The sequence below is a fragment of the Artemia franciscana genome, chromosome 4, assembly GCF_032884065.1.
Source record: "Artemia franciscana chromosome 4, ASM3288406v1, whole genome shotgun sequence".
NCBI lineage: Eukaryota > Metazoa > Arthropoda > Branchiopoda > Anostraca > Artemiidae > Artemia > Artemia franciscana.
The window spans coordinates 53,312,180-53,339,831 of NC_088866.1; the positions used below are offsets into that span (position 1 = coordinate 53,312,180).

Sequence of the window (27,652 nt, forward strand, 5' to 3'; positions counted from 1 at the left end):
AAGGCGTTTGATAACTAAGGCACTTCTAAACTATTAACCAAAGAGTGGAAATTCGGTCGACTCATCTTCTACCTTTTCTAAAACCACACTGCTCTTCACTTTATAACGTATTCTACCTTACCTTACCTTAGTTCCTCCAGAGCCATCGATGGCGCATAGGGCGTCGACAAAGCCTCTCCATTCGTCTCGCATTGGTGCTGCAGCGATGACGTCTTCCCATTCAGGTATTAGTGAGGTGCCAGCCGTCCTAAGATCTCGGTCATGTGTTCATCTCAATGTATTTTCGGGGCGGCCTCTCTTTCTTCTACCGCCTGGCTTCCATTCATAGGTTGTTCGAGGAAGGCGGCTCTCTTCCATACGAAGAACGTGTCCCAGGTATGTCCACCGCCTTCTTTTCAGCAACTCAATGACTGGAGGCTGACCTGTTTTTCTGCGTATTTCTGCATTTGTAATTTTTTGTTGCCAACTTGTATTCAACATTCTTCTGAGGGTCATATTTTCAAATGCAAGGATCCTTTTTTCAAGCTGGGTGTTTATTTTCCAACATTCACTTGCGTAAAGGAGAGTTGAGAGTACATTATTGTTGAAGAGTCGAGGCTTCAGTCGCATTGAATATTTATTACTTCTCCAAATAGGCTTCAATCTATTGAAGGCCCCTGTAGCTTGTCCAATTCTACGTTTAATCTCGGTCAAGATCTCTCCATCACAATCAATCCAGCTACCCAGGTACTTGAGCTCCTGGACTTGTTCTAGATCTTTGTTTTTGCAATGGAGAACAAGTGGAGAGGTTGTGATGACCATGCTCTTCGATTTGTCAATGTTTATCTTTAGACCGACATTCTCTGCATTCTCGGTAATAGTGTCAAGCAGCTGCTGCAACCGTTCTTTGGACTCTTCGAGAAAGACAACGTCGTCCGCGAAGTCCAGATCAAACAGTTGCTTGTTGCTTACTTTTACCCCGTAGCCCGATGCGAATCTCAGGGCATAATTCATTATAATTATAAAGAGCATGGGGGAAAGTACGCATCCTTGACGAACACCAGACATGATCTTGAAAAATCTGGTTGTACCGTTTTCGGTCTTTACGCAACATTCCGATTCTTCATAAAGCGCTATAATCATATCTACTATTTTCTCGGGAATTCCGTAGTATTTCAAAACTCTCCACAAGCAATCTCTGTCAACTGAGTCAAATGCCTTTTCAAAGTCAATGAATAGGAGGCAGAGCTTCTTGATCCATTCTTTTGATTCTTCGACAAGCATTCTCAGTACAATTATTAGATCAGAACAGGGTCTCCCAGTTCTGAAACCAAGCTGCTCTTCTCATAGAGTTGCGTCTAGTGCTTTCCGCAGACGCTTTAAAATGACGGAGGCTAATAGTTTGGATGAGACAGGGAGAAGATTGATGCCTCTCCAGTTATGGCAGTTCATCAAGTCTCCCTTTTTGAAGAGTTTGACAATAATGCCTCTGCTCCAATCTCTTGGGACCTTCACTAAGGTACATATTTTGGCGAAAAGAGAAAGCCAAATGGATATGCAGGTACTAATTGAGTACTTCAGCATTTCTGCTGAAATGCCATCAATACCCGGGGCTCGTCCATTTTTTAACTTCTTTGCTGCATGCATGATCTCCTCAGCACTCGAAGGATCTGTATTGATGTCTAGATACATAAAAGGGATATTAGGTACGTTAGCTTGGTCGCAAGTTCTCGGTCTGTTCAGAAGTTTTTCGAAATGGCAAGCCCATCTCTTGTCAATTTTTTCTGGATCAGATATAATTGATCCATTTTCGTCCTTGACAAGGGTGATTCGGCTGATCGGCTCCTACTTTGGCATTCAGATCACCAACAACACATAGAACATCATGTTTGGGGATATCTTTGGTGACAGCTTGCAAGGTTTCATAGAAGCTATCTTTGACATCATCATCCGCCTCATTGGTAGGAGCGTAGCATACAATGACAGAAAGCTTAGTGTGTATTGTAGCAAATCGTGCAAACAAGATCCTCTCGTTTATTGGAGTCCATTTCAGCATTGTTCGGTATGCTGCAGGGGACATCATAAGTCCTACACCTGCCTGATGATGGTTGTCCTCTCCGCTATATAACAGTACATATCCATGATCTAGTGTTTCTTGGCCTACACCTTTCCAACGTATTTTACTTAGGGCTAGTATGTCAATATTATATTGCTTCATCTCTCTGAGAACTTGCTCAGTTTTTGATAACTGACTCATAGTTCTCACGTTCCAGAAGCCAATTTTTGTTGGTTGTTTCGCAGTCAATAATCGTGTCCGGGGGCGTGCTGGGTTCGTTATCAGGGGGGAAGATAATTATATTATCTTATTCGAATACGTTATAAGTAACGTATTCTACAGCATTTCTTAATCTAAAAACTATCATATTACTAAGTAATTTGCTACCTGCAGAAACCAGACTAATGCCTCGATAATTACCACACTCACTGTTATGACCTATCTTGTACAGTGATTTAATCAAGGTTTTCCTAAAATCGCTGGGTACTTCCCCTTTTTTAAAAATCATACTCATAATCTTTAGTAACTTATTTCTTACCTCAGAGCCATATTATATAAGAAACTCATTTACCACACTATCAGCACGTCTTCCTTCACATCCAAGGTATCAAAGACTTTTTCATTTTCTTCTATATCTTTTCCTGCGGCTCTACCTCAGCTTAGCACATTCATAAAATGTTCTTCCCATCTCTCTTCGACTGTTTTCTTTTATCACTAATCATTGCCCCGTTTCTACATTTAACTGGGACAGGTCCGGATTGACTCCCTCTGGATTTATTAACAAGCCAGTACAACATATTTACTATTATGCCGTCTAGCTGCGTCTTCCAGATTCTCGGCAATTTTATCCATGGTCTCCACTTCACACCTCTTTAGTTCATATTTTAATGCTTTCTCCACTTTCTTTACATTCCATTTGTTTTCATTTTAACTATCACTTACATAATGCTTGTACAAGCCCCTTTTCCTGTCTATTAAACATAAAGCATTTACCCAAATATTTCTAGCTGCACTCCTAACTTTCTTCCCTAAGACACTATCAGTAGCAAAAGCACCAATCATCATCACCATCAGCAACTTAAAACACCATCAACCTATAATTATTCCATCCATCTTTGACATTGTCAGATTTTAAACTCTCTAGTTTAGTATTCAACTGTTCCTGGAGATTTTCTCTTAAATTATCATCCTTGAGTCTACCAGCATCATAACTTCCCGAGAAGTAATTACCCTTCCGAAATTTCAGCTTTAAATTAACCTTCGACACTACTAGAGGCTGATCTTTACTTTTAACATCAATAACGGCACTCCTATATACCCTAGTATCTTTTATCGATTCTGCCAGTCTTTGGTTTTCAATAACACAATCAATAAAGTTTGCTGAATCACAAAGGCCGTAGAATAAATAATTGAAATTACTAAAAATACTTTACCGTAAAGAGCAAGGTATTTTGAAGGAGACGAACCCCCTTATATACGTAATATTTTATGTTCGTTATAAATTTTAATGCTATTCATTACCTCCAGGTAAAAAACATTTATTCATTTATTTTCTCATTGTTTTTTTTTCAAATTAAAAATTGTTTTATAAAGCGGCAACGAAGCATCGTCCCCGCTTTATGCACCGACTGCCGTGGGAAATCCTAAGTTTAAGCAACTAATTAAGAAGAGACACGCTTCCCTATTAAGTATATTTCTTTACTGGGCAAGAAAGGCACTCATGGGAAGAGAAAGGTGGAGGAAGAAGATGGAACTTGTTTATACACCTACCTTTATATCTGTGGCACTAAAAATACATTAAATACTTGAATTTTCTAACATTTTCTTTGCTGAAAACAAATTATAATACAAATATTTTCTTTTTTACTTATTATAATATCGAAAACGAAATTACAAATGAAACTTTGAACTGAAGAGCTTTCAGGAATTAACTGATGAACTTTCATCAGTTAATATCATTATGTGTCAAACATTCAGTTTAATTGTATTAGTTCTTTCCAAGACTATTCAGGACGTATTTAGTTATCATTAAAGTTTTAATGAGGTATTAGGCTTTAGACTTTTACAGTTAGGGAAGGGGGCAATAGCCAAACTCTTGTTTGTAATGATTTTTGTTCCTTTTAAGCATGATTTTCATATTCAATGTAAGTTTACTCATTTTAAGATTTATTTAATCATTTATATGAGTACATGTTGTATGTTTGTTTGCTATGATCGTTTGTTTATATTCCCGTTTTGGGTTTCATTTGTTCTTCAATTTCTTTTGGGTTTTGATTTGCAAAAGTTTCAAGTTTGGCGATGTAATCGAAACAACAGCCTAATCCCGCCTAGCGCGTAATAACAACCTAATCTAACCAACCTATTAAGAATCTAACAGTTCGTGGAAACGAACTGTCAAACAGTTCGTGGTAACGAACTGTAGTAAGGAGCGACCCGGCTCAATAGTAACCAAAACTCTAAAAAATGGAATTTTGATACCAATAGCTATGTCAAAAGAATCGCATTTTAATGCTGGTTTTAAATATATAAGTTTCATCAAGTTTAGTCTTACCCATCAAAAGTTACGAGCCTGAGAAAATTTGCGTTATTTTAGAAAATAGGGGGAAACACCCCCTAAAAGTCATAGAATCTTAACGAAAATCACACCATCAGATTCAGCGTATCAGAGAACCCTATTGTAGAAGTTTCGAGCTCCTATCTACAAAAATGTGGAATTTTGCATTTTTTGCCAGAAGGCAGATCACGGATGCGTGTTTATTTGTTTTTTTGTTTTTTTGTTTTTTTTTTGTTTTTTTCCCCAGGGGTGATCGTATCGACCCAGTTGTCCTAGAATGTTGCAAGAGGGCTCATTCTAACGGAAATGAAAAGTTCTAGTGCCCTTTTTAAGTGACCAAAAAAATTGGAGGGCACCTAGGCCCCTTCCCACGCTAATTATTTTCCCAAAGTCAACGGATCAAAATTCTGAGATAGCCATTTTATTCAGCGTAGTCGAAAAACCTTATAACTATGTCTTTGGGGACGACTTACTCCCCCACAGTCCCCGTGGGAGGGGCAACAAGTTACAAACTTTGACCTGTGCTTACATATAGTAATGGTTATTGGGAAGTATACAGGCGTTTTCAGGAGGATTTTTTTGGTTGGGGGGAGGGGTTGAGAAGAGGGGGATATGCTGGGGGAACTTTCCATCGAGAATTTGTCATGGGAAAAGAAAACTTCCATGAAGGGAGAGCAGGATTTACTAGCATTTTTTTAAAAAAAATTAAAAAATAAATGTGAAAAAGCTTTTTCAGCTGGAAGTAAGGAACAGCAATAAAACTTAAAACAAACAGAAATTATTACCCATATAAGGGGCTCACCTCCTTATGATACCTAGCTCTTTACGCTAAAGTATTTTTAGTAATTTCAACTATTTATTCTACGGCTTTTGTGATTCAGGGGTCATTCTTAACGAATTGGGATAAAATTTAAGCTTTAGTGTAAAGAGCGAGGTACTGACGATGGGGCGAATCCCCTCATATATGTAATAAAAACATGAGAATACAAAAGTTCTTTACGTAAGCTAATTTATAAGTTACGTAAATCTTTTACCAATAAAAAGATTCGTAAAAAATTAAAAGTTCTAGTTGCCTTTTTAATTAACCAAAAAATCGGAGGGCAACTAGGCTTCGCCCCCGCTCTTTTTTTCTCAAAGTCATTCGATCAAAATTATGAGAAAGCCATTTAGCCCCCCCCCAAAAAAAATATGCAAATTTCGTTTTGATTATTCCTCTGCGGAGAGCCAAAATCAAAACATGCATTGATTCAAAAACGTTCAGAAATTAAATAAAAAAAACGAGTTTTTTTAACTGAAAGTAAGGAGCGACATTAAAACTTAAAACGCACAGAAATTACTTCGTATATGAAAGAGGCTGCTTCCTCATCAACGCCCCGCTCTTTACGCTAAAGTTTTTTACTGTTTTAAAAAGAAGAATTCAGAGAAAGAGTCAAACTTTAGCGTAAAGAGCGGGGCGTTGATGAGGAAGCAGCCTCTTTCATATACGAAGTAATTTCTGTGCGTTTTAAGTTTTAATGTCGCTCCTTACTTTCAGTTAAAAAAACTCGTTTTTTTTATTTAATAGTAGTAAGGAGCCACCCGGCTCAATAGTAATCGAAACTAAAAAACGAAATTTTTCTAACAATAGTTACATCAAAAGAATCAAACTTTAATGCTGATTTTAAATATACAAGTTTCATCAAGTTTAGAATTACTCATCAAAAGTTACGAGCCTCTGAAGATTTGCCTGATTTTAGGAAATAGGGGGAAACACCCCTTAAAAGTCATACAATCTTAACGAAAATCACACCATCAGATTCTGCGTATCAGAAAACCTTGCAGTAGCAGTTTCCAGCTCTTATCTACAAAAATGTGGAATTTTGTATTTTTTGCCACAAGACAGATCACGGATGCGTGTTTATTTGTTTGTTTTTTGTTTTTGTTATTCCCAGGGGTGATCGTATCGACCCATTGGTCCTAGAATGTCGCAAAAGGGCTCATTCTAACGGAAAATAAAAGTTCTAGCGCCCTTTTTAAGTGACCAAAAAATTGGAGGGCACCTAGGGCCCCCCCACGTACACTTTTTTCCCGAAGTCACCGGATCAAAATTCTGAGATAATTATTTTATTTAGCATTGTCGAAAAACCTAATAACTATGACTTTGGGGGCGACTTACTCCCCCACACTCCTCGTGGGAGGGGCTAAAAGTTATAAACTTTGACTAGTGTTTACATATAGTAATGGTTATTGAGAAAGGTACAGACGCTTTCAGGGGGATTTTTTGATTGGGAGGGGAGGGGGTTGTGCGGGGGGAACTTTCCATGGGGGAAGAAAATTTCCATGAAGGGGGTGCAGGATTTTTAAGCATTTTTTGAAAAAATAATGTAAAAACAAATATGAAAAAGTTTTTCATCTGAAAGTAAGGAGCAGCATTAAAACTTAAAACGAACAGAAACTATTACGCATTTAAGGGGTTCACCTCCTCCTAATACCTTGCTCTTCACGCTAAAGTAGTTTGATTATTATTTAAACTATTTATTCTACGGCCTTTGGTATTCAGGGGTCATTCTTAAGGAATTGGGACAAAATTTAAGCTTTAATGTAAAGAGCAAGGTATTGACGAGAGGGTGAACACCCTCATATACGTAATAAAAACATACGAATATAGAAGTTCGTTACGTAAGTTAATTCGTAAGTTACGTATATTTTTGCTAATAAAAATGTTCTTAAAAAATTAGAAGTTCTAGTTGCCTTTTAAATAACCAAATAATTGGAGGGTAACTAGGCCTACTCCCGCACTCCTTTTTTTCTCAAAATCGTCCAATCAAAACTATGAGAAAGCCATTGAGCCAAAAAAAAAATTAATATGCAAATTTCGTTTTAATTATTCATGTGCGGAGAGCCAAAATCAAAACATGCATTAATTCAAAATCGTTCAGAAATTAGGTAAAAAGAAAACAAGTTTTTTTTTTTAACTGAAAGTAAGAGGCGATATTAAAGCTCAAAACGAACAGAAATTACCCCGTATATGAAAGGCGCTGTTCCCTCCTAAACGCCCCGCTCTTTACGCTAAAGTTTTATGCTGTTTTAAAAAATAGAGTTGAGAGAAAGGGCCAAACTTTAGCGTAAAGAGCGGGGCGTTGAGGAGGGAACAGCGCCTTTCATATACGGAGTAATTTCTGTTCGTTTTTACTTTCAGTTAAAGAAACTTTTTTTTTTATTTAATAAAAGAATAAAAGTCTCTATAGTGTGTTTCTAGCGTCTACATTAAGTTGGACATACACTTTTAAAGAACTGTACTGCTACATGCTTAAGATTTCGATTGTAAGCTAAAAGCAGTTTGTAATGTGCAGAGCCGTTCCTAGGGTCAGTGTCACCAGGGGGAAATCTAATTACAGCATCCCCCCTCCTGAATTAAATGTAGGCATAAAAAGCCAAATCAAAATGATAACTTGAATGAAAGTGGGTAATTTCCCAGTCGTGTTACCCCTCCCCCCAAGCCACGGCACCTGGGGAAATTCCAATGGTTGCCCTCCTGGAACGGCTTTGGGACCGGAAACGAAAACTCCACGCACATAGTGATCAGTAAGTGTAAGAATTCCGACGATATCCAAATAAAGACATCCCCCCCAGACCGTTGTAGGTCTATTAATACCTGAAAACTGGGATTTAAAAAAAAATCCTCGGATCCTGAAATTTAAGTACCCTACATTTAATTAATACTAAACTATGAAGTTGCAACTCGGTTGTACCTTTCTTGAAACCAAACCGTGAGCACGGCGAAGAACAGTAATAAATCCCCCCTTCAGCAATCCTCAGCGACTCAATTAATTTATAAAGGACAAAAGACGTAGTTTTCAAGCCAATGTATGATAACTGGATAGTTCTTTGGCCTTTTTAAGAATAGAAGTCATAAAATGAATTCTTCTCCTTTTCAGTTGAAGTTTGGCATCTGGAAGCTGCTTAAACCTGATTCAAATTTTATAGCAAGTCATTATGAAACCAGGTTCTAAAGTTTGCAAATTGATAACGTGAACGGGAAGAATTTTTAGAAATTTTGCCAATTTAATATATATCTTATGCAGCCGAATAGGGAATGGATGTAAAAATGCATTTTTCAAAATTTAGGGAAGGCAGTTCCGTTGATTGTATCCATTTTTAAATGAGAATTCCAAAAAAAAATATTTTTGATGAAACTACTAAAAGAAAAAGTATTTTTCAAAATCCAGAGAGGCTAGGGGGGCAATTTTTTTACATAAAAAAACTAATTTCTAAAGAAGTCATTTTGATGAAAATATCAAAAGAAAAGGCATACTCTAAATCTAGAGGAGTGGGGGGGGAGAGTAAGTTACCCACACTATACAGGAAACCCCTTTCTAACGAAACTTAAATACATATTTGAGATTATAGGGTTGCACTATGTTATATCTGATAACTTTGCTTAAAAACCTACAAAATCAAGTTTAAGTTACAAACTTTAGCAATACTGAAGAAAGTTTTCATAGATACTCCTTATTCCAGTAAAGGCACCCAGAGAAAAGGGGGAATTTCCCTTGAAGAACCAAAACATTCAAAAAGTGAAATTTTGGCAAGAACTAGAAAAACATCACAATTGTCTGATAAAATATTTTTCTTCAAGCTTCACTTTCCCATTAAAAATGTTTGCAGTTGTTCCCAGGGCCATAATCAAGATTTTTTTTAGGAGGGTATTATTTCAGGGGGAAAGAAAAAACCTTTTAAAGACGCATTAAACATTTGTTTATATGCATTTTTGCTACATTTTCCCGGGTCGGACAAAAATTTCGAGGGGGTTCAAAGTCCCTATCCACCTCTCCTGGATACGGTCTTGTTTCGGAAGAATGTATGGGGGAATTCATAATTTTAAGCTTCCTTTCACAGATGAAAAGACTCAGCTGGGATATTTTGTGCTTCTAGATACCATGAAAGATCGTATTTTATAACTAAACATATGCTAGTATCCATCTATGTAGACTATCTTAATAACTTTTCCATGGCAAATGCTATATGGAACGGGTTATTTTTTTTTTTTTTTTTTTTTTTTAATTGCCCCGTAAGAGTTCTGCTTAACTGAGAAACCTCAAAAGTGAAGTAATACAGGCACATCATCACACAGATTAAATACAAATGTTTTTAGTAATTAAAATTAAATCTAAATGTAATAAATAAATTTAAATAAGATGGTTGACATAGTAGAACGTAGACACATATTTGTTGAATAAGATAAATAAATTTGAAATAAAATAAAATAGAAAATGAAACAAGTAAAATAAAATATATTCGCCTAAATTTACGTTATAGTATCTAAACACAAAAATAACTGGGTCCATACGGATGATGATACGTTAAAAAAGAGTGTTTAGTTAGTACTTTTTTTTCTTTTTTTCCTTCTTTTTTATAACGATAACTTAATATGTTTTGGTAAGTTGAAGTAGGGCTCATAAGATTAAAAAGAAAAACATAAAGAAAACGAAAGATATAACTATATTGTCCATATGAGCCCTCAATCTGAAGAAAAACATTAGATTAAGTGATTGGTATAGCCAGGCGCGTCCAAAAGATTTTTTTCGGGGGGAGGAGGAGCAACAGTATTTTTTCTTGATAATTTGAATAAGAAGTACCCGTATATTGTGGAGCAATTAGCATTTTCGACGTGGTTTCAAGCCTCATGCCTCCTACTCCCTTCTGCCAACGCCGCGTGGTATGGCAAATGTTTTTCAGGGGCTCGTACTTACAGATTATCATGAAGTGTTAAAAGCTTACCTTTAATATCTGGTGCCTAATACTTAGTTACCTGTTTTTGATATTGAGCTGTGTCTCATTGACTATTTTTTTATAAAAAATATAATACTCTATACTCTATAGAAGCAACTCTATATAATACTCTATAGAAGCAACTCTCTTCTTTTTAAAATCATAATAATTTTGTTATTAATAAAAAAAACCCTAATAGTAGTGAAGAGTAGCGTAACCAGATTTGCGATCCCTGAATGGCATTGACATTAATTGACTCTGGTGTTTTCCAGAAGTATTAGCATGGTTATATCACCTTACTTTGTGTCCAAATACCTCTTGAACACTTCAGTAGATAAGACAGTTGCAGTCCAGGTTAAAGTCTCTTCTCTTGATTAAATAAAAAGAAAAAAAACAAGTTTTTTTTTAACTGAAAGTAAGGAGCGACATTATAAATAACAGAAAATTATTCCGTATATGAAAGGGGCTGGGGCCCACCCCAACGCCCCACTCTTTTTGATTAAGTTTTTTATTGTTTTAAAATGTAGAGTTGTGAGAAAGAGTCAAACTGTAGCGTCAGGAGCGGGTTGTTAAGGAAGGGACAGCCCCTGTCATATACGGCATAATTTCTGTTCGTTTCAGGTTTTAATATCGTTTCAGACTTTAAGTTAAAAAATAAATTGTTTTTTTTTAATTTAATCTCTGAATGCTTCTGAATTAATGCACTTTTTATTTTGGCTCACCGTATATGAATAATTAAAACAAATTTGCATATTAATTTTACTTTTTTGGCTTAATGGCTTTCTCAAGTTTTGACCGGACTATTTTGAGAAAAAGGGGCGGGGGAGGGGGGATGGCTGCCCTCCATTTTTTCTACTTAAAATGGCCACTACGACTTATAATTTTATTTATGAATATTTTTATTAGTAATAAATATGCGTAACTTACGAATTAACTTACATAACGAGCTTCTATATTCGTATATTTTTATTACGTATATGAAGGGGTTCGCCCCCACTTGAATACCTCGTTCTTTACACTAAAGTTCGAATTTTAATCCAATTCCTTAAAAATGACTCCTGAATCACAAAGACCATTAAATTAGAATAAATCGCTCTTTTTAAATTACTAAAAATATTTTAGCATAAAGAGCGAGTTACTGAGGAAGGGACGAACCCCCTCATATATGTAATAATTTATGTTCGTTTTAAGTTTTAATTTTTCTCCTTACTTTTTTTTAATTCAATTTCTCACTGTTTTTTTTTAAATAGGGCTGGAAAATCCATCACCTCCTTCGTGGAAATTCCCTTCCAGCAGGATGAATTCATCCATGAAAACATCTTTCCACCTAAACCCCCCATCCCCACCATAATAAATCCCCCGCGAAAAGGTCTGTGTGCTTCCCAATAACCAATACTATATGTAAACAATGGACAAAGGCCATAACTTGCAGCCCTTCTGCCAGGGAGTGTGGGGTATTTAGTTGTCCTCAAATATTTAGTTATTAGGTTTTTTGACTATGCTGAGCAATCTGGCTATCTCAAAATTTGGTCCAGTGACTATGGGAAAAAAAGAGCGTCGGAGGGGGCCTAGTTGCCTTCCATTTTTTATTCGCTTAAAAGGGCACTGGAACATTTAATTGTCGTTAGAATGAGCCCTCTCGTGACATTCTAGAACCTTTTGGTCGATTCGGTAACCCCCGGGGAAAAAAACAAACAAATAAACAAATAAACACGCATCCGTGATCTCCACATTTTTGCAGATACGAGCTTGAAACCTCTACAGTAGGGTTCCCTGATATGGTGAATCTGATGGTGGGATTTTCATTAAGATGCTATGACTCTTAGAGGGTGTTTTGCAATTGCCTGGAAATAAGACAGTTTTTCTCAGGCTCGTAACTTTTAATGGGTAAGGCTAAACTTGATGAAATTTATATATTTAAGATCAGCATAGAATTCAATTCTTTCCATGTATCTGTTGGTGTCATAATTCCGATTTTTAGAGTTTAGGTTAGTACAGAGGTCGCTCCTTTTTACAGTTCGTTGCCACGAACTATTTCATCCATATGAATAACAGCTAAACTTGAGCTGTTTCCAAGTAGTTTATCAATTTTGTCTAATGTTAATACTCTGCGCCCGTTTCCCCCCAATATCGAAAAGTTCGTAGTAACGAACTGTAATGTAAGGGGCGACGAGTTTCATTTATTAATCTATGGTGATTTGTGGTAGTTTTACGCCAGGAAGATCGTTTGACTTTTTTTCTGCTCTTAATGGAGATCTTTACGTTTCTTTGAAAAACCGATTTTGTTGAAGAAGTTTTTCAAATAGATTTCTGTTCATTTAATTAACAGTCCTTTTGATGGAAAAAGAAAATAATATTTTATATTTTTTCGGCTTTTTTTTTCTAAAAGGATCCACAATTTGGCTTGCTATTTGGACGTTGGAGACACTTTTCAACAGTTTTCAACAACATACGCCCCTTTTGAAAATCTTGACATAAATAGCATTGTTTAATTTAATTTTATACCTCCTCAAGTTGACCTGAAAAACAAAACTTACCATTCTCAGAAAATTCTATCTATGCTCTTTGACATCCTGGATACACTTACAATCTTTTGATTTAGTTAATTTGTAAGGGCAGAGGTAGTTACGGTAGCAGTCTTGAAAGTTACAGCTCAATACTCTAAGTCGTTCTAGGGATATTGCTGAGATGTCTTATTAGCGGCCAGCATACACACAGTGCCTTTTGGTTTAGTTTTAAAGCAACATTTAGTTTTAAAGCATATTGGACAAATTCCACAAGACTGGTGGGGGGGGGGTTAACACACCCAATATTTCTAGACAATTAGATACTTGACTGTTCAATTTTGAGATAACCATTTTGTTCAAAATGGTCCAAATGTCAAATTACTATGATTCTGGGTTTGATGCCCCCCAGCCTTTGGTGTAAGGGCTGTAAACTATGCTAGTTGTATATTGTTAACATAAATAGGTTTTATGGAATGGGTTGTCGCATAAACATTGCATAGGGTTCATTTGATTGGAAAAAGTTTTAATCCCCTTTTTGAGAGCTGGGAGTGGTCGTCGGGTTACCATCCCTCTCCCAACCCTCTTTCCCCCCAAATCCATCAGAGCAAAATTTTGAAAAAGCCGTTTAGTTCAAAATAGTTCAAAAGCCTTATAATTATAACTCAGGGGTTGAAAAATTGCCCACAGCTTCCAGGGAAAGGACTGTAACTTATGCAAGTTCCTCATTGTTATCACATAAGGTTTTGTAGAGAGGGTGGTTGCATTAACTTTGGAGGGGGCTCATTTGATTGGAAATTTAACGTTCTAGTTCCTTTTTTAAGATTAGAAAGTGATCAAAGGCAACCAGCCCCATCCTATTTTCTCCAAGTGCATCCGATCAAAATTTTGAGATATTTATTTTGTTCAAAATAATCCGAAGGCCAAATAACTATGCTTACGAGGCTAATTCCTCCCCACGAGACAAGGGGTGTAAGCTAGGTAAGTTGCTCATAGTTTCTTTGATTAAAAGTTGAAAGTGAGGAATTAACTCGAATAAGGCTTTCTTAATAAAAACAGGACTAAAGTAAACGATAGCAAAAAAGTAACACTTAAAGTAACACTTAATGCAATCAAACAGTTCGTGGTAACGAACTGTAGTAAGGAGCGACCCGGCTCAATAGTAACCAAAACTCTAAAAAATGGAATTTTGATACCAATAGCTACATCAAAAGAATCGCATTTTAATGCTGGTTTTAAATATATAAGTTTCATCAAGTTTAGTCTTACCCATCAAAAGTTACGAGCCTGAGAAAATTTGCGTTATTTTAGAAAATAGGGGGAAACGCCCCCTAAAAGTCATAGAATCTTAACGAAAATCACACCATCAGATTCAGCGTATCAGAGAACCCTACTGTAGAAGTTTCGAGCTCCTATCTACAAAAATGTGGAATTTTGCATTTTTTGCCAGAAGGCAGATCACGGATGCGTGTTTATTTGTTTTTTTGTTTTTTTGTTTTTTTTTTGTTTTTTTTTCCCAGGGGTGATCGTATCGACCCAGTTGTCCTAGAATGTTGCAAGAGGGCTCATTCTAACGGAAATGAAAAGTTCTAGTGCCCTTTTTAAGTGACCAAAAAAATTGGAGGGCACCTAGGCCCCCTCCCACGCTAATTATTTTCCCAAAGTCAACGGATCAAAATTCTGAGATAGCCATTTTATTCAGCGTAGTCGAAAAACCTTATAACTATGTCTTTGGGGACGACTTACTCCCCCACAGTCCCCGTGGGAGGGGCAACAAGTTACAAACTTTGACCTGTGCTTACATATAGTAATGGTTATTGGGAAGTATACAGGCGTTTTCAGGAGGATTTTTTTGGTTTGGGGGAGGGGTTGAGAAGAGGGGGATATGCTGGGGGAACTTTCCTTCGAGAATTTGTAATGGGAGAAGAAAATTTCCATGAAGGGAGAGCAGGATTTACTAGCATTATTTAAAAAAAACAATTAAAAAATAAAAGTGAAAAAGCTTTTTCAGCTGGAAGTAAGGAACAGCAATAAAACTTAAAACAAACAGAAATTATTACCCATATGAGGGGCTCACCTCCTTCTAATACCTCGCTCTTTACGCTAAAGTATTTTCGGTAATTTCAACTACTTATTCTACGGCTTTTGTGATTCAGGGGGTCATTCTTAATGAATTGGGATAAAATTTAAGCTTTAGTGTAAAGAGCGAGGTACTGACGATGGGGCGAATCCCCTCATATATGTAATAAAAACATGAGAATACAAAAGTTCTTTACGTAAGCTAATTTATAAGTTACGTAAATCTTTTACCAATAAAAAGATTCGTAAAAAATTAAAAGTTCTAGTTGCCTTTTTAATTAACCAAAAAATCGGGGGACAACTAGGCTTCGTCCCCCGCTCTTTTTTTCTCAAAATCATTCGATCAAAATTATGAGAAAGCCATTGAGCCAAAAAAAAAATATGCAAATTTCGTTTTGATCATTCCTCTGCGGAGAGCCAAAATCAAAACATGCATTGATTCAAAAACGTTCAGAAATTAAATAAAAAAAACTAGTTTTTTCAACTGAAAGTAAGGAGTGACATCAAAACTTAAAACGCACAGAAATTACTTCGTATATGAAAGAGGCTGCTTCCTCATCAACGCCCCGCTCTTTACGCTAAAGTTTTTTACTGTTTTAGAAAGAAGAATTGAGAGAAAGAGTCAAACTTTAGCGTAAAGAGCGGGGCGTTGATGAGGAAGCAGCCTCTTTCATATACGAAGTAATTTCTGTGCGTTTTAAGTTTTGATGTCACTCCTTACTTTCAGTTGAAAAAACTTGTTTTTTTTATTTAATACAATAAAAGACAAACTGATCGCCAAATAAGTCAAGTAAAACAGAATGCATACAGTATAAACCATAGATTAGGATCATAGTTTCATAATAATAAGCTTGAAGGGTCTGATGGGAATGAATAGCCCCATCAAGGAATGCAAAGGTATTATTCTTCACTTTCCAACTTCAATTTTTCCGCAGTTAGGTTTATTGTATCGCCATTTGCAAATTAGCCATGGTATTATCATACTAATCATGATTTAATTTCTACTTAAAAGGAACTATATATCTACCTAATGTGACAGACTGTTTGCACTGACGATAACTGATTGATTGCATCACTCTAGTCCTGGCAATTGAAATTTCTCATTTTGTAAAACTTTCTTGGCACCACGCCGCTAAAAGACCTTACCTTAGACCTTAGTTCCTCCAGAGCCATTGGTGGCGCATAGGGCGTCGACAAAGCCTCTCCATTCGTCTCGAATTAGTGCTGCAGCGATGACGTCAGTACTTCCACTTTTCGATTTCAATTTTCCCTATATTCATACCAATTTTCCCTAAAAGTCCTCGTGTTTAGGTCTGTTTTCTCCCTCTTTTTCTCCCTAGAAAAAAGGATATTTTGGTCTAGATTTCTACATAATTTACATGGGATCCTTTCATTTCAGATAATGATAATATCTTTACTCTAACGAGAATAAATACAAAAGTTCAAACTGAGATCTTTTTACTTCAGATAATGATAATATCTTTACACTAACGAGAATACATAAAAAAGTTCAAACAAGTGTCATCTCCAGCACTTCATGGTACGTAGCGTTTGCCTTCGTCTTGAAGCCAGCGACAGCTTTCGGTATACTGACAGTTGATGAAGTTTTATCTTCATTTTTCAACCAGTAATTGACTCGGATCAGTGAATCTAGGGTGACATTTTCGAGACTATTTCTCATGTCTGTTTTGATCAATTTTAGAAGGCTGAACAAACGTTCAGCTGGAACATTGCTAAAAGGTAACGAGAATATCAGTGAAATGCACTTCCGCAGTTCCGGGTACTTGATTTTGCCACTGCGAGTCTTCAGACCAAGTATTTTCTTCCAGTATTGTTCAACTGACAGGTCTTCAACTTGGGAATCTCCCAAATGAAGCTCAGTGACATCAGTCATTGCCTGTGACCTCCATTCTACGTCCGTTTTCTGGAGGGAACACTTTTCTGTTAGAACAGGAAACCTCACAAATAGTGGCCTTAGAGATCTTGGGTTCAAATTTCTTGCATTCCTTGGTTCAACTAAAGCCAAAATGTCATAAATTTCGTCTTCAAACTTGAACCGGTCTTTGATCTGCTTGATCAGGACTATATAGTAGTTTCGACACGACTGGTAAAAGAGATCAATGTTATCACTTGGCTCTTGAGCATCCTCGAGTTCTTGCATGGAATCGGTTGCAGCTATTTCCACATATGTCTGGTTTAAAGCCAGGTACTTACTTGAAAGGTAAGGATCCAGTTCAGTAAACGAACCAACACTGCGAATATAGTCCAGTTGCATGAAGTTAGACGCAACATCATTCACAAGTTTGCTTACACTAAGCTTCAGAGAGTGAAGAAGTGGGAGTTCGGATTGAAAAACTGTATTGAATTCGTTGGAGAGGCCAAGAGAGCAGTCCATGAATTCAAGGTATGGCTTTGTCAACTTGCTTTGTAATGTCGACAAGATAAGGTCATTTGTTGCAGTTGGGTCTTCAAACGTTGTTTCTACGAAATACTGAATAATAGCAACCCGTTGCTCAATAAGCCTCTTCACACAGGCCTGAAGGGATAACCAACGGATCTGTCCCGGAGCAAGAATTCGGTGTGCTTCGTATCGGAAGATTTTCTGAAATTCGGTGAACTTCTCTCGCCTGGAAGCGCTTCTGAAAAAGTGGGCATAGATATTTCGCGCCAAGTCTTCGAATGTCTTGGGAAGTGACAAGCATGCATATGACGAGCATAAGTGAATAAGATGGCATGAGCATTTTACATTCAAGATGTGTGGCACCATGGCTTTCATAAGGGTTGAAGCGGATCTGTTGGCTCCAAACATGACGTTAGTTGTATCTGCACAAAATCCAACAATATTTTGCCAGGGAATCGAGTTTTCCTCAATGACTTGCTTGATGCGGTTAGTCAGGCCCTCAGCCGATCCATCATTACACTTAACCATATCCAATGCTTCGACATGAAGTTTTAGATCTTTCTCGCTAAAAAATAAAACCATGATAACTAGCTGTTTATCAATAGTACTATCAGTGGTTTCGTCAATTATCACAGAGACAAAAGTGGTTTTGAGCAACTCGACTAACTGCTTCTGTAGCACCAACGAAAAATTCTGTCGCAAAATATTTGTAGCTTTCTGTTTACCCAATGTGACCCCTGCCAGGGCCTGGTCTTTGGGAAATAATTTTCTGAGGAGAGGAATCAAGCTGCCTGCAAGACGTAATGGCAGATTATATTCTGCCAAAAATATGCAGATCCGCTGTTCAATTTCTTTGGAATGACTGCCTACAGTCAGAAGTTTTTCAATGCTGCCAGACTTCGTCTCGATTTCACTGTTTGCTTTTATATGCTGCTTGGTCAGGGCATACTTCGTCAACTCTGATTTCCCACAATACACATACTTCAAACAGAACTTACAGTATGGTACAGAAGTCTTTTTCTTTGACTTTTTTGACACTCTTTTCTCTATCCAATTTTTCTCTATCCACTTTTCAACAAAATTTTGCTCGTATATTTTCTTTTGGGAATTCTGCCCTGAACCCTGCTTTTTTTGGAGGAGCACCAGGAGGTGAACTCCAGGAACATCAACATCTTCGTCATCCAGTCGTCTTTCGGGACTAGATCCAATTCTAAGACTATCTTCCTCTGAGTCTGTACACTGGCTTTCAGATGAACTTTGCATGTCAATGATCTCTAGAAAAAGTGTTTTATTAGCGATCAAAACTAGTCTATTTCTATAATTACTTGTAAAAGGGTACACAATAATTAGATCATGCTAAACTATGCTCATGGGCATATCCTCAATTAACTTAAATTACCCCATGTATAATTTAAGTTTGCAGTATGGAGTACGGATGGACCAAAAATTTGCAATAGTTGTATTGCACTTTTTTGCAAAAATCAAAACGAAGTATGCCTAGCTTGATAAATGATAATTAATTATTTACTATGTTGTTTGTTGGTTGGTTTAGAAAATGGTTAACCTTTACTACTGCACGCCAGCAAAAACGTAGGTTTTTTCATTAGTGCAGTAGATGTAAATAGTAAAGAGTTAAATTGTCTTTATTAATAAAGTAAGTATCAAAGTAAAGTATCTTCAGATTTGGAACACCACTTTATATGGAAAAAGAAATTTGTGACCCACTTCTTCACTAGAAGATCTTTGCTTTGATGTCTTCTAACCTAGCAGGGACCAACCCAAGCAAAAACAACAAAAAAGAAGTTTCTCTGTAAACCTAACTTAACAAAATACTTTAATTTGCTACTTTCATATTGCTGCAGTCCAAGGCAAAACAGTAGATTTTACATTATTCCAAATGGCAAGTGGCAGGCAAGTGGACATGAACAAAAGACTAGACTAAATATTATTGTGTGAATCATTAGATTAAAAATAAGGGTACTCACAGCTAGTTTTAACAGAATGCAGAGTCCTTTATAGACAGTATGGATTGCAACTTTTCTGCAAAAAAGCCACAGTTTGCACCAACACCAGCTTCTATCCCTAAATTTTGACACAGAAGCCACAGTCTGCACATGTTGTATAGGAGGATGACCTTAGGTCAGTGTCTTTCAGGACCGTACTTGGTAGAAATAAGTCTTTCAACTTCCGTAAATGTCTTGTATACTTTCTTCTATGCTCAGATTGTAGCTGGGGCCTTGTTTTTCTTAACTAAGCAATGGAGAGTGCCATTTTGTGTCAGGATGAAACATCAATGCCTGCCAATTATCAAGTCAAAAACTGTTCTTTCATGGTTCAAATCATATTTTCTTACTTCATAATTAAATTTAAGCCCTTCTGACCTGTTTAAAATTGATATAGTTACAAAATCAATTTAAATATTCATTTTTTAAGTAGCAGAATTGCTTTTTCTTTTTTACTCCTAAAGAGGTCAGATGTCATGGACTGTACAATCATAGAAGGGAATGTATAAAACTGAAAGAAAATTTTAGAATTGAAAAATTATAGTTTCTGACCTTTCACCCATCGACCTAAGGTCACCTCCATGGGCAGCTGGTGCTGCCCAGGCTCCCGGCTATGGCAGCTGGTGCTTTATTTAGATAGTCCTCTGTGGATTTGCAGATAGATGACCACGGGAAAAAGAGGTCACCAGCAGATTGAAAGAATCCCTAATGCTAAGTGCATAGTCCGCATGCTCCTATTCTACAATTGCTGCCTAACCAATACGCTTTATGTTGGGCAGTTTACACCCAATCAAAGGCATTGCTTAAAAATAAACTAAATACTAGGCTACCTAAACTAAATTACTAAATACCTAATGAATGAAAATCCAAGGGATTAAAGTCGTCCCTTCCTAATGAATGTTATTCCACGCTTTAGCTTTTTTTTTAAATTTCGCGCTGATCTTTGTAATATAAGCCAGTGTTGCAACATAAGTATTTTCAAGAAGACTGACCATAATCTCCAATCTATAAGAATTTGTCAGCCTTCGTTTGAAAAATTCGAATTCTCCCTGAAGATCCCTAAAAACCCCTACTTTACCCCAGATTTCCCTAAATCCCAAGATACAAAATAAGTGACCCTAAAAGAAGTGATTTTCACCTAAAATAGGGTAATCTCCCTAGAAGTGTAAACCTGTCCTTACTACAGTTGGTTAACACGAGCTGTTTGATAAGAAAAGACACTTATTGACGATTGCATTTTAGCTGACTCCTGACATCAGAGTTACCATCAACCAGGCTTGTCAGCTTTTCAAAAATTATGTTTGTATATGAAAGGGGCTGCTTCCTCACCAACACGATTATTGCAAAATTTATATTACAATTTTTGTTCAAAAGTCTTCTAAATTTAAAACAATGTACGAACAAAGTAATAACTTAAAAATATATTTTAAAAAGTCTATGAAATATTCTTATTGTTCATAAAATGTTTATCACATTATAATATGTAACAATTCAGCCTCAAAGGGATTTTAAACATATAAATACATGTAATAGACATTTTAAAATAAAAATTGAAGAGTCTCAACATGCACACAGCTGCTACCTGACCATCTAATTTATTATAAAGAAACCAGTTCTCTTTGTAGTATTCATTCCTTTTAAGTATAATCCTCTGTACCAGATATTTTGATGAAACTGAATTAAAAGTATAAAATTAATATTACCCTTGTTCGTCGTGTTTAGTATGATTTTCCGGTAATTTTTCCTAAATATATTCTCCTCTACAAGTGAAGGAAAAACTCTATTAAACTAGAAATGAATGAAAAAATAATGTTGAACATTGTTGCCATAGCCAAAATTTAAGTAAATTTGGATTAGGGGATTTCCTTCATGGTCCCGCACATGTAATTTCAAACAACCTCGAATCACAATAGAAATGTTACACTCTGGTATTGGCGAAATGTTTTTTTTTCTAGGGGTTGATAGACCCTCCCAGGGTGAAATATTAATTTATATCTTTTAACGATCAACATCTAGTAGCATAAAGCACTTCCATGTGATAATCTTCGATTGGTCGTAAGTAAGAACAGACAAAATCAGATGCAACATGCAATTATTTATGAACTGCGGGTAGGACGATTCTTAATGGGTGTGGTAAAAAGGGTCTTACTTTTGCCTCTCAGTAATACTAATTCACTATTCTTATTTCATTTTCCTTTCACTAAGATTAGACTTCTGTACCTTTGTGTTATGTGTATCTATAAAGCCTCTGTTTTATATGGATAATCTGCATGGTTATGGGCCCTCACCTTTTGTACAGCGTCAATCACTAATCAAACGGTGTCTAAAGGTACATCTGCAGGATATTTTGACTCTTTATTATATTAACTTTTATTTCAGCTGAAATTAAGAAGTAACATTGAAACTTAAAACGAATACAAGCTATTCCATACAAAAAAGAGACTTCCCCTCCCTCAACCCTTTTACTCGTTACGCTAAAGTCTTTTAGTGCTTCAAAAAAAGCTTCTTGCTCCAGTTAAACGGCCTCTGTGTTTCGTTTGTCGTTCTTAAAGAATTGGGACGAAAAGTCAAACATCCAATCAAAATTTTGAGATAGCCATTTTGATCAACTTAGTTGATAGTTCCGGAAATTATGTCTTTGGGTATGACAACCCCCCTCCCCCATCCTTCAGGACAAGGGTTGTAAGTTATGCTTTAGGGGCATATAAGATTTTCTATAGAAAATGTTGTCGTAGAAACTTCAAAAAGGGCTCATTCGATTGGAAATTGAGAGGACTAATGCCTTTTTTATTAGTCGAAAGTGATCGGAGAACAAATGCCTCCCCTCCCCACCATGCCTATCATTTCCTAAAACACTTCTAATCAGGATTTTGAGATAGCCATTTTGTTCAACGTAGTTGAAAGTTCTGGAAACTATATATTTGAGCATGACAAATCCCCCCATCCCTCGGGGCAAGGGTTGTAAGCTATGCCCTAGGAGAATATAAGGTTTTTGTAGAAAGCGTGGTCATATAAGGTTCGGAGGGGGCTCATTGGTAATCTTAAGCTCTAGTGCCCTTTTTAAGATTCAAAGTGACGCGTCGTATTGTTCCAAAATGCATCTAATAATAGCCCTCCAGCCCCCAGGGTAGGGGTTGTAAGTTATGCTCTGAAGGAATATATGGTGTTTATAGAAAGCATGGTCATATAAAGTTCGGAGGGTCCTTTGCTAAAAATAAACTAAATACTAAGCTACCTAAACTAAATTACTAAATACCTAATGAATAAAAATCCAAGGGATTAAAGTCGTCCCTTCCTAATGAATGTCATTCCACGCTTTAGCTTTTTTTTTTAAATTTTGCGCTGATCTTTGTAATATAAGCCAGTGTTGCGACATAAGTTTTTTCAAGAAGACTGACCATAATCTCCAATCTATAAGAATTTGTCAGCCTTCGTTTGAAAAATTCGAATTCTCCCTGAAGATCCCTAAAAACCCTTACTTTACCCCAGATTTCCCTAAATCCCTAGATTCAAAATAAGTGTCCCTAAAAGAAGTGATTTTCCCCTAAAACAGGGTAATCTCCCTAGAAGTGGAAGCCCTGGATGACGTCTTCCCATTCAGGTATTAGTGAGGTGCCGGCCGTCCTCAGATCTCGGTCATGTGTTCGTCTCAATGTATTTTTGGGGCGGCCTCTCTTTCTTCTACCGTCTGGCTTCTATTCATAGGTTGTTCGAGGAAGGCGGCTCTCTTCCATACGAAGAACGTGCGTATTTCTGCATTTCGCTAAAAGACATAACCAATATTCACTATGCCCGTTATTTTCCCGTTAGAATTGTTTCTTTTAAACTTTCCTTGAAAGAGTCACTAGACAATTTTTTACGGATAACCTCTCCAGGTAGATATTCCAAAAGGAGGTCCAATCTTACAAAGTTGTTCTTTAAGTACTTATTGAACGGCGCCTCTTGTTGCAGATGATCTGATTGTACCACGTTTTGACTTATTTGCCACATCATCCTGACAAAAGGTGCTTAAAGTCGAGATTGCTCGTCGGAAGGAGGGTGGTGAGGAGAGCGGAAGGAGGGTAGGGAACACCCATTGCTGCCGCATTAAATGTTTATAAAATCATGGGTACAACTTTTAACGAGGTTCAAAGTGATTTTTAGGAAGACGCCCATAGATGCTTCTTAGTTACATCCTCTACTTCAAGGTTTTCCTTACCAATAACCAAGGCTCTATCCAGGAATTTTTGTCAAGGGGTAGGTTACCAAAAACATAGCAAAATGCAACAAATAGTTTTTAGTCATACTTTTGCTACTTTTATACTAATGGGAAACATTTTTTGGAAGGGGTGGTGGGCTCAAACCTGATGCCCATCCTTTGTATAAGGCCCCGCCAATACTGCTCAAGATGTTAATCATGGCAGAATTATTTTTTTAGAAATTAAATGACTAAGAGTTCTTTCCCTGTTTGGCTTTATAAATTGGTAATAGATCAAAAATTAAGTGTGTTATGCTGATACTAAGCACGAATTTATGCACAGTTAGAAGTAATTTAAAACACTTTATAATATTTTAAAACAGAAATGTTGTAAAACCAATATTATGTTTAAGATTTTGATATACTGGGGAGTTCTGAAATACCTTGTTTTGGATTCAAAGTATATTCCTCGAAAAAGATTAAAATATATTTTTATTTCAACATTACAGATAGACAGATTGATGATAGATCCTATGTTCATAGTTATGGTTCTAGCCTATCTTGCAACCGGGGAAAAATCTTGAGCTTCCTCTGGCTCCGACAAAATTCTTAGTCCAAATATCAACAATTTTTTTCATTAGCAAAATTGTTTTTATTTATTAATCAATAAATGATTTATTTAATTAATTAATTAATAATTTATTATTTATTTTCATTTATTAACTACGTCCTCTACTTTATTGTTTAGATGATTGCGCCCGGGGCAAGTGCTCCCACTGTTCCTCCCCTCTAACTGCCTCTGTTTATTCATGCTCATTTCAGGGTGTGGTCATTCTAACAATCTAATTTATTTCTAGATTCAAAAAGCTCAATTTGACCTTAAGATATTTTTTTTCATTAATACAGTTATAAAGCCTCGATATATACGATATACTAGGAAGTTGACAACGCCCAATGAAGTCAAATCAAAATTACATTCATGCCTCATGACTAAACTTTATCCGGAAACTATTAAATGAAAAATATTCTTTGCATTTCCTAACCTTTAATTACGGATATATTGAAGTTGTTTTGTTTGAAGTGTTCCAAAAATTGCTTTTCGGGCATCATAACTAGTTTCCTGGTTACTAGCCTTGAGGGGCGTAAATATTCTAATAAATAATTTAACGGCTCTAATCATTCGGAAATTTTATTTTTATCAAACAGTGGTGACGAACTGTAGTAAGGAGCAACCCGGCTCAATAGTAACCAAAACTCTAAAAATCGGGATTTTTTATACCAATAGATACATAAAACGAATCTAATTTTTATGCTGATTTTAAATATATAAGTTTTATTAAATTTAGTCTTACCCATCAAAAGTTACGAGCCTGAGAAAATTTGCCTTATTTTGGAAAATAGGGAAAAACGCCCCTTAAACGTTATACCATCTTGACAAAATCACACCATCACATTCAGCGTATTAGAGAACCCCACTGTGGAAGTTTCAAACGCCTTAATACAAAAATGTGGAATTTTGTATATTTTGCCAGAAGATCGATCACTGGTGCGTGTTTATGTTTTTTTCCCAGGGGTGATTGTATTGACCTAGTGGTCCTAGAATATCGTGAAAGGGCTTATTCTAACGGAAATTAAAAGTTCTAGTGCTCTTTTTAAGTGACAAAAAAATGGAGGGCACCTAGACCCCCTCCCACGCTCATTTTTCCCCAAAGCCACCACATCAAGATTTTGAGGTAGCCATTATGTTTATCATAGTCGAAATACCTAATAACCGTGTCTTTCGGGATGACTTACTGCCCCACAGTCCCCGGGGTAGGGGCTGCAAGTCACAAACTTTGATCATTGTTTAGATATAGAAATGGTTATTGGGAAGTGTACAGACGTTTTCAGGGTGATTTTGTATGATTGGGGGTAGGAGTGTCGAGGAGAGGGGGTTACGTGGGATGATCTTTTCATGGATAATTTATCATGGGGGAAGAGAAACTCCATGAAGGGGGCGCAGGATTTTCTAGCATTCTAAAAAAAGGAAAAATAAATATGAAAAAGTATTTTTAACTGGATGTAAGGAGCAGCATTAAAACTTAAAACGAACAGAAATTATTACGTTTTTTTTAATTTCCACTATTTATTCTACGACCTTTATGATTCAGGGGTCATTCTTAAAGAATTGGGATAAAATTTAAGCTTTAGTGTAAAGAGCAAGGTATTGACAAGGGGGCGAACCCTCTCATATACGTAATAAAAATTTCCGTCTATAGAAGCTCCTTACGTAAGTTAATTAGTAAGTTACGTATATTTATTACTGATAAAAACGTTCGTAAAAAAATTAAAAGTTTTAGTTGCCTTTTTAAGTAACCGAAAAATTGGAGGGCAAAAAGGCCTCCTATCCCACCCCTTTTTTTATCAAAATCGTCTGATCAAAAGTATGAGAAAGCCATTTAGCCACAAAAAAAAATTATATGTAAATTTCATTTTAATTATTCATGTGCGGAGAGCTAAAAAAACATGCATTCATTCAAAACGTTCAGAAACTAAATAAAAGAGTTTTTTTTAACTGCAAGTAAGGAGCGACATTAAAACTTAAAACAAACAGAAATTATTCCGTATATAAAAGGGGTTGTCACCTCCTCAACGCCTCGCTCTTTACGCTGAAGTTTTTTTTATTGTTTTAAAAAGTAAAGTTATGAGAAAGGGTAAATTTTAGTGTTAAGGTTGGGGCGTTTAGGAGGGAACATCCCCTTTCATATACGGAGTAATTTCTGTTCGTTTTAAGTTTTAATGACGCTCCTTACTTTCAGTTGATCTTTTTTTTGTTTAATTAAAATAGAGGCGGAAACTTAATTAATAAATGATAATTTTGTTAAAATTTGACCTGAAAAGGTTTGGAAGACAAGGGAGGGGGAATCAAGATTTGTACTAGGCTCAAGACAGGCCAGGACCACCACTATTTGTCTTAGTCACACACTGGAACTATTCTGTTGGAAGTAGGGGGAGAGGGATTTTTTTCAAAGTAAGAAGTTTTAATAATATGAAAACTATATAGAAATATGCCACTTCCACTTTGAATTAAGTTCATAAGTTATATGTGCGCAATGTTTTTATTTTGCATGGTCCCGCCATCAATTTAAGCATTCCCTTTTTCTATTTAGAACCATTAAATCACAACGGATCATAAAAGGGGGTCGTTGGAATCAGAGATCTCCTTCAGAGGCGTAAATCGAAAGGGGAATGTCATGGGTGGTAGCATTCGCCCCTGATCTCCCTAGGTTTTAAGAAATACCTGTTTACGGTTTTTTAATTAAAATAGATTTTCGTACGTTCATTGAAAGAAGTAAAAGAACAAAAAATTCCTATCCTGGGGCCGTATCCAGGGTTTTTGTTCAGGGCAGAGGGTTGGGTGATTTGTTTTACAAAAAAAAACTTTTAAAAAGGCGTCAAAACTGTGTTTTATACATCTATATTACGTTTTGACGAGTCGGACAAACAGTTCGGGGTGAGGGGGATGTTGGCTCAAACTCCGTAACCCCTTCCCTTAATACATTCTTGGCCCATCCCCTAGGTTTTGAAAAATTTGGTTGTGTCCCTCCCCCCCCCCCCAATTTACCCTGAATTGACGATTCTGACCCCCTATGATCGTGCTTTATCAATATCTTAAAAGTCAGATAATTAAATTTGACCTGTATATATTTTGGGCGAAGTGAACAGAGTTGCATAACTCGGGGCTTTTTTAACGGAAGGAAACGGATTAATTAAGTACTTTGAAATAGTTATTGCAACAATTACACCAAAAATGAAGAATAAGTCTTTGGCAATGTTTAAATCGGTTTAAAAATTTAAATTAATAATTATCGTCTGCTTGTACCATATAAAATAACGCATTCTTTTCTAAAATAAAAACATATGCTCATTATAAGAAAATTGCAAATTCTCTAGAAGTTGTCAGGGACGTAGCCAGAGACAGAAGATAGAAAATTTCAAGGCACAGTTCCATCTGGGCTTACAGACAATTACAGTTAATTATGAGTATGTGATCACATATTAACTGTATGAGATGTTTAAAAGAAAAGTCGATTAGCTCCAATTTTTGTCTGCAGACCCTAACTCAATTATAAAAGTACATTTCTATAAAGTAATTCCCTAAGGTCAGT

General features: G+C 36.3%; 2 protein-coding genes across 3 annotated transcripts in view; one reads left to right on the forward strand and one right to left on the reverse strand.

Moving 5' to 3' along the window:
• The window catches only part of LOC136026586 (uncharacterized), a 91,697-nt gene that overhangs the window by 61,748 nt on the left and 2,297 nt on the right, over positions 1–27,652 (forward strand). The window lies entirely within an intron of this gene.
• LOC136026584 (uncharacterized) lies at positions 16,419–20,229 on the reverse strand. Its single transcript, XM_065703292.1, has 2 exons — positions 20,179–20,229; positions 16,419–18,598 (listed from the first exon to the last, which is right to left on the reverse strand). Exon 2 carries the CDS (start codon positions 18,585–18,587, stop codon positions 16,434–16,436), a length of 2,154 nt encoding a protein of 717 aa, XP_065559364.1. The 5' UTR covers positions 18,588–18,598; positions 20,179–20,229; the 3' UTR covers positions 16,419–16,433.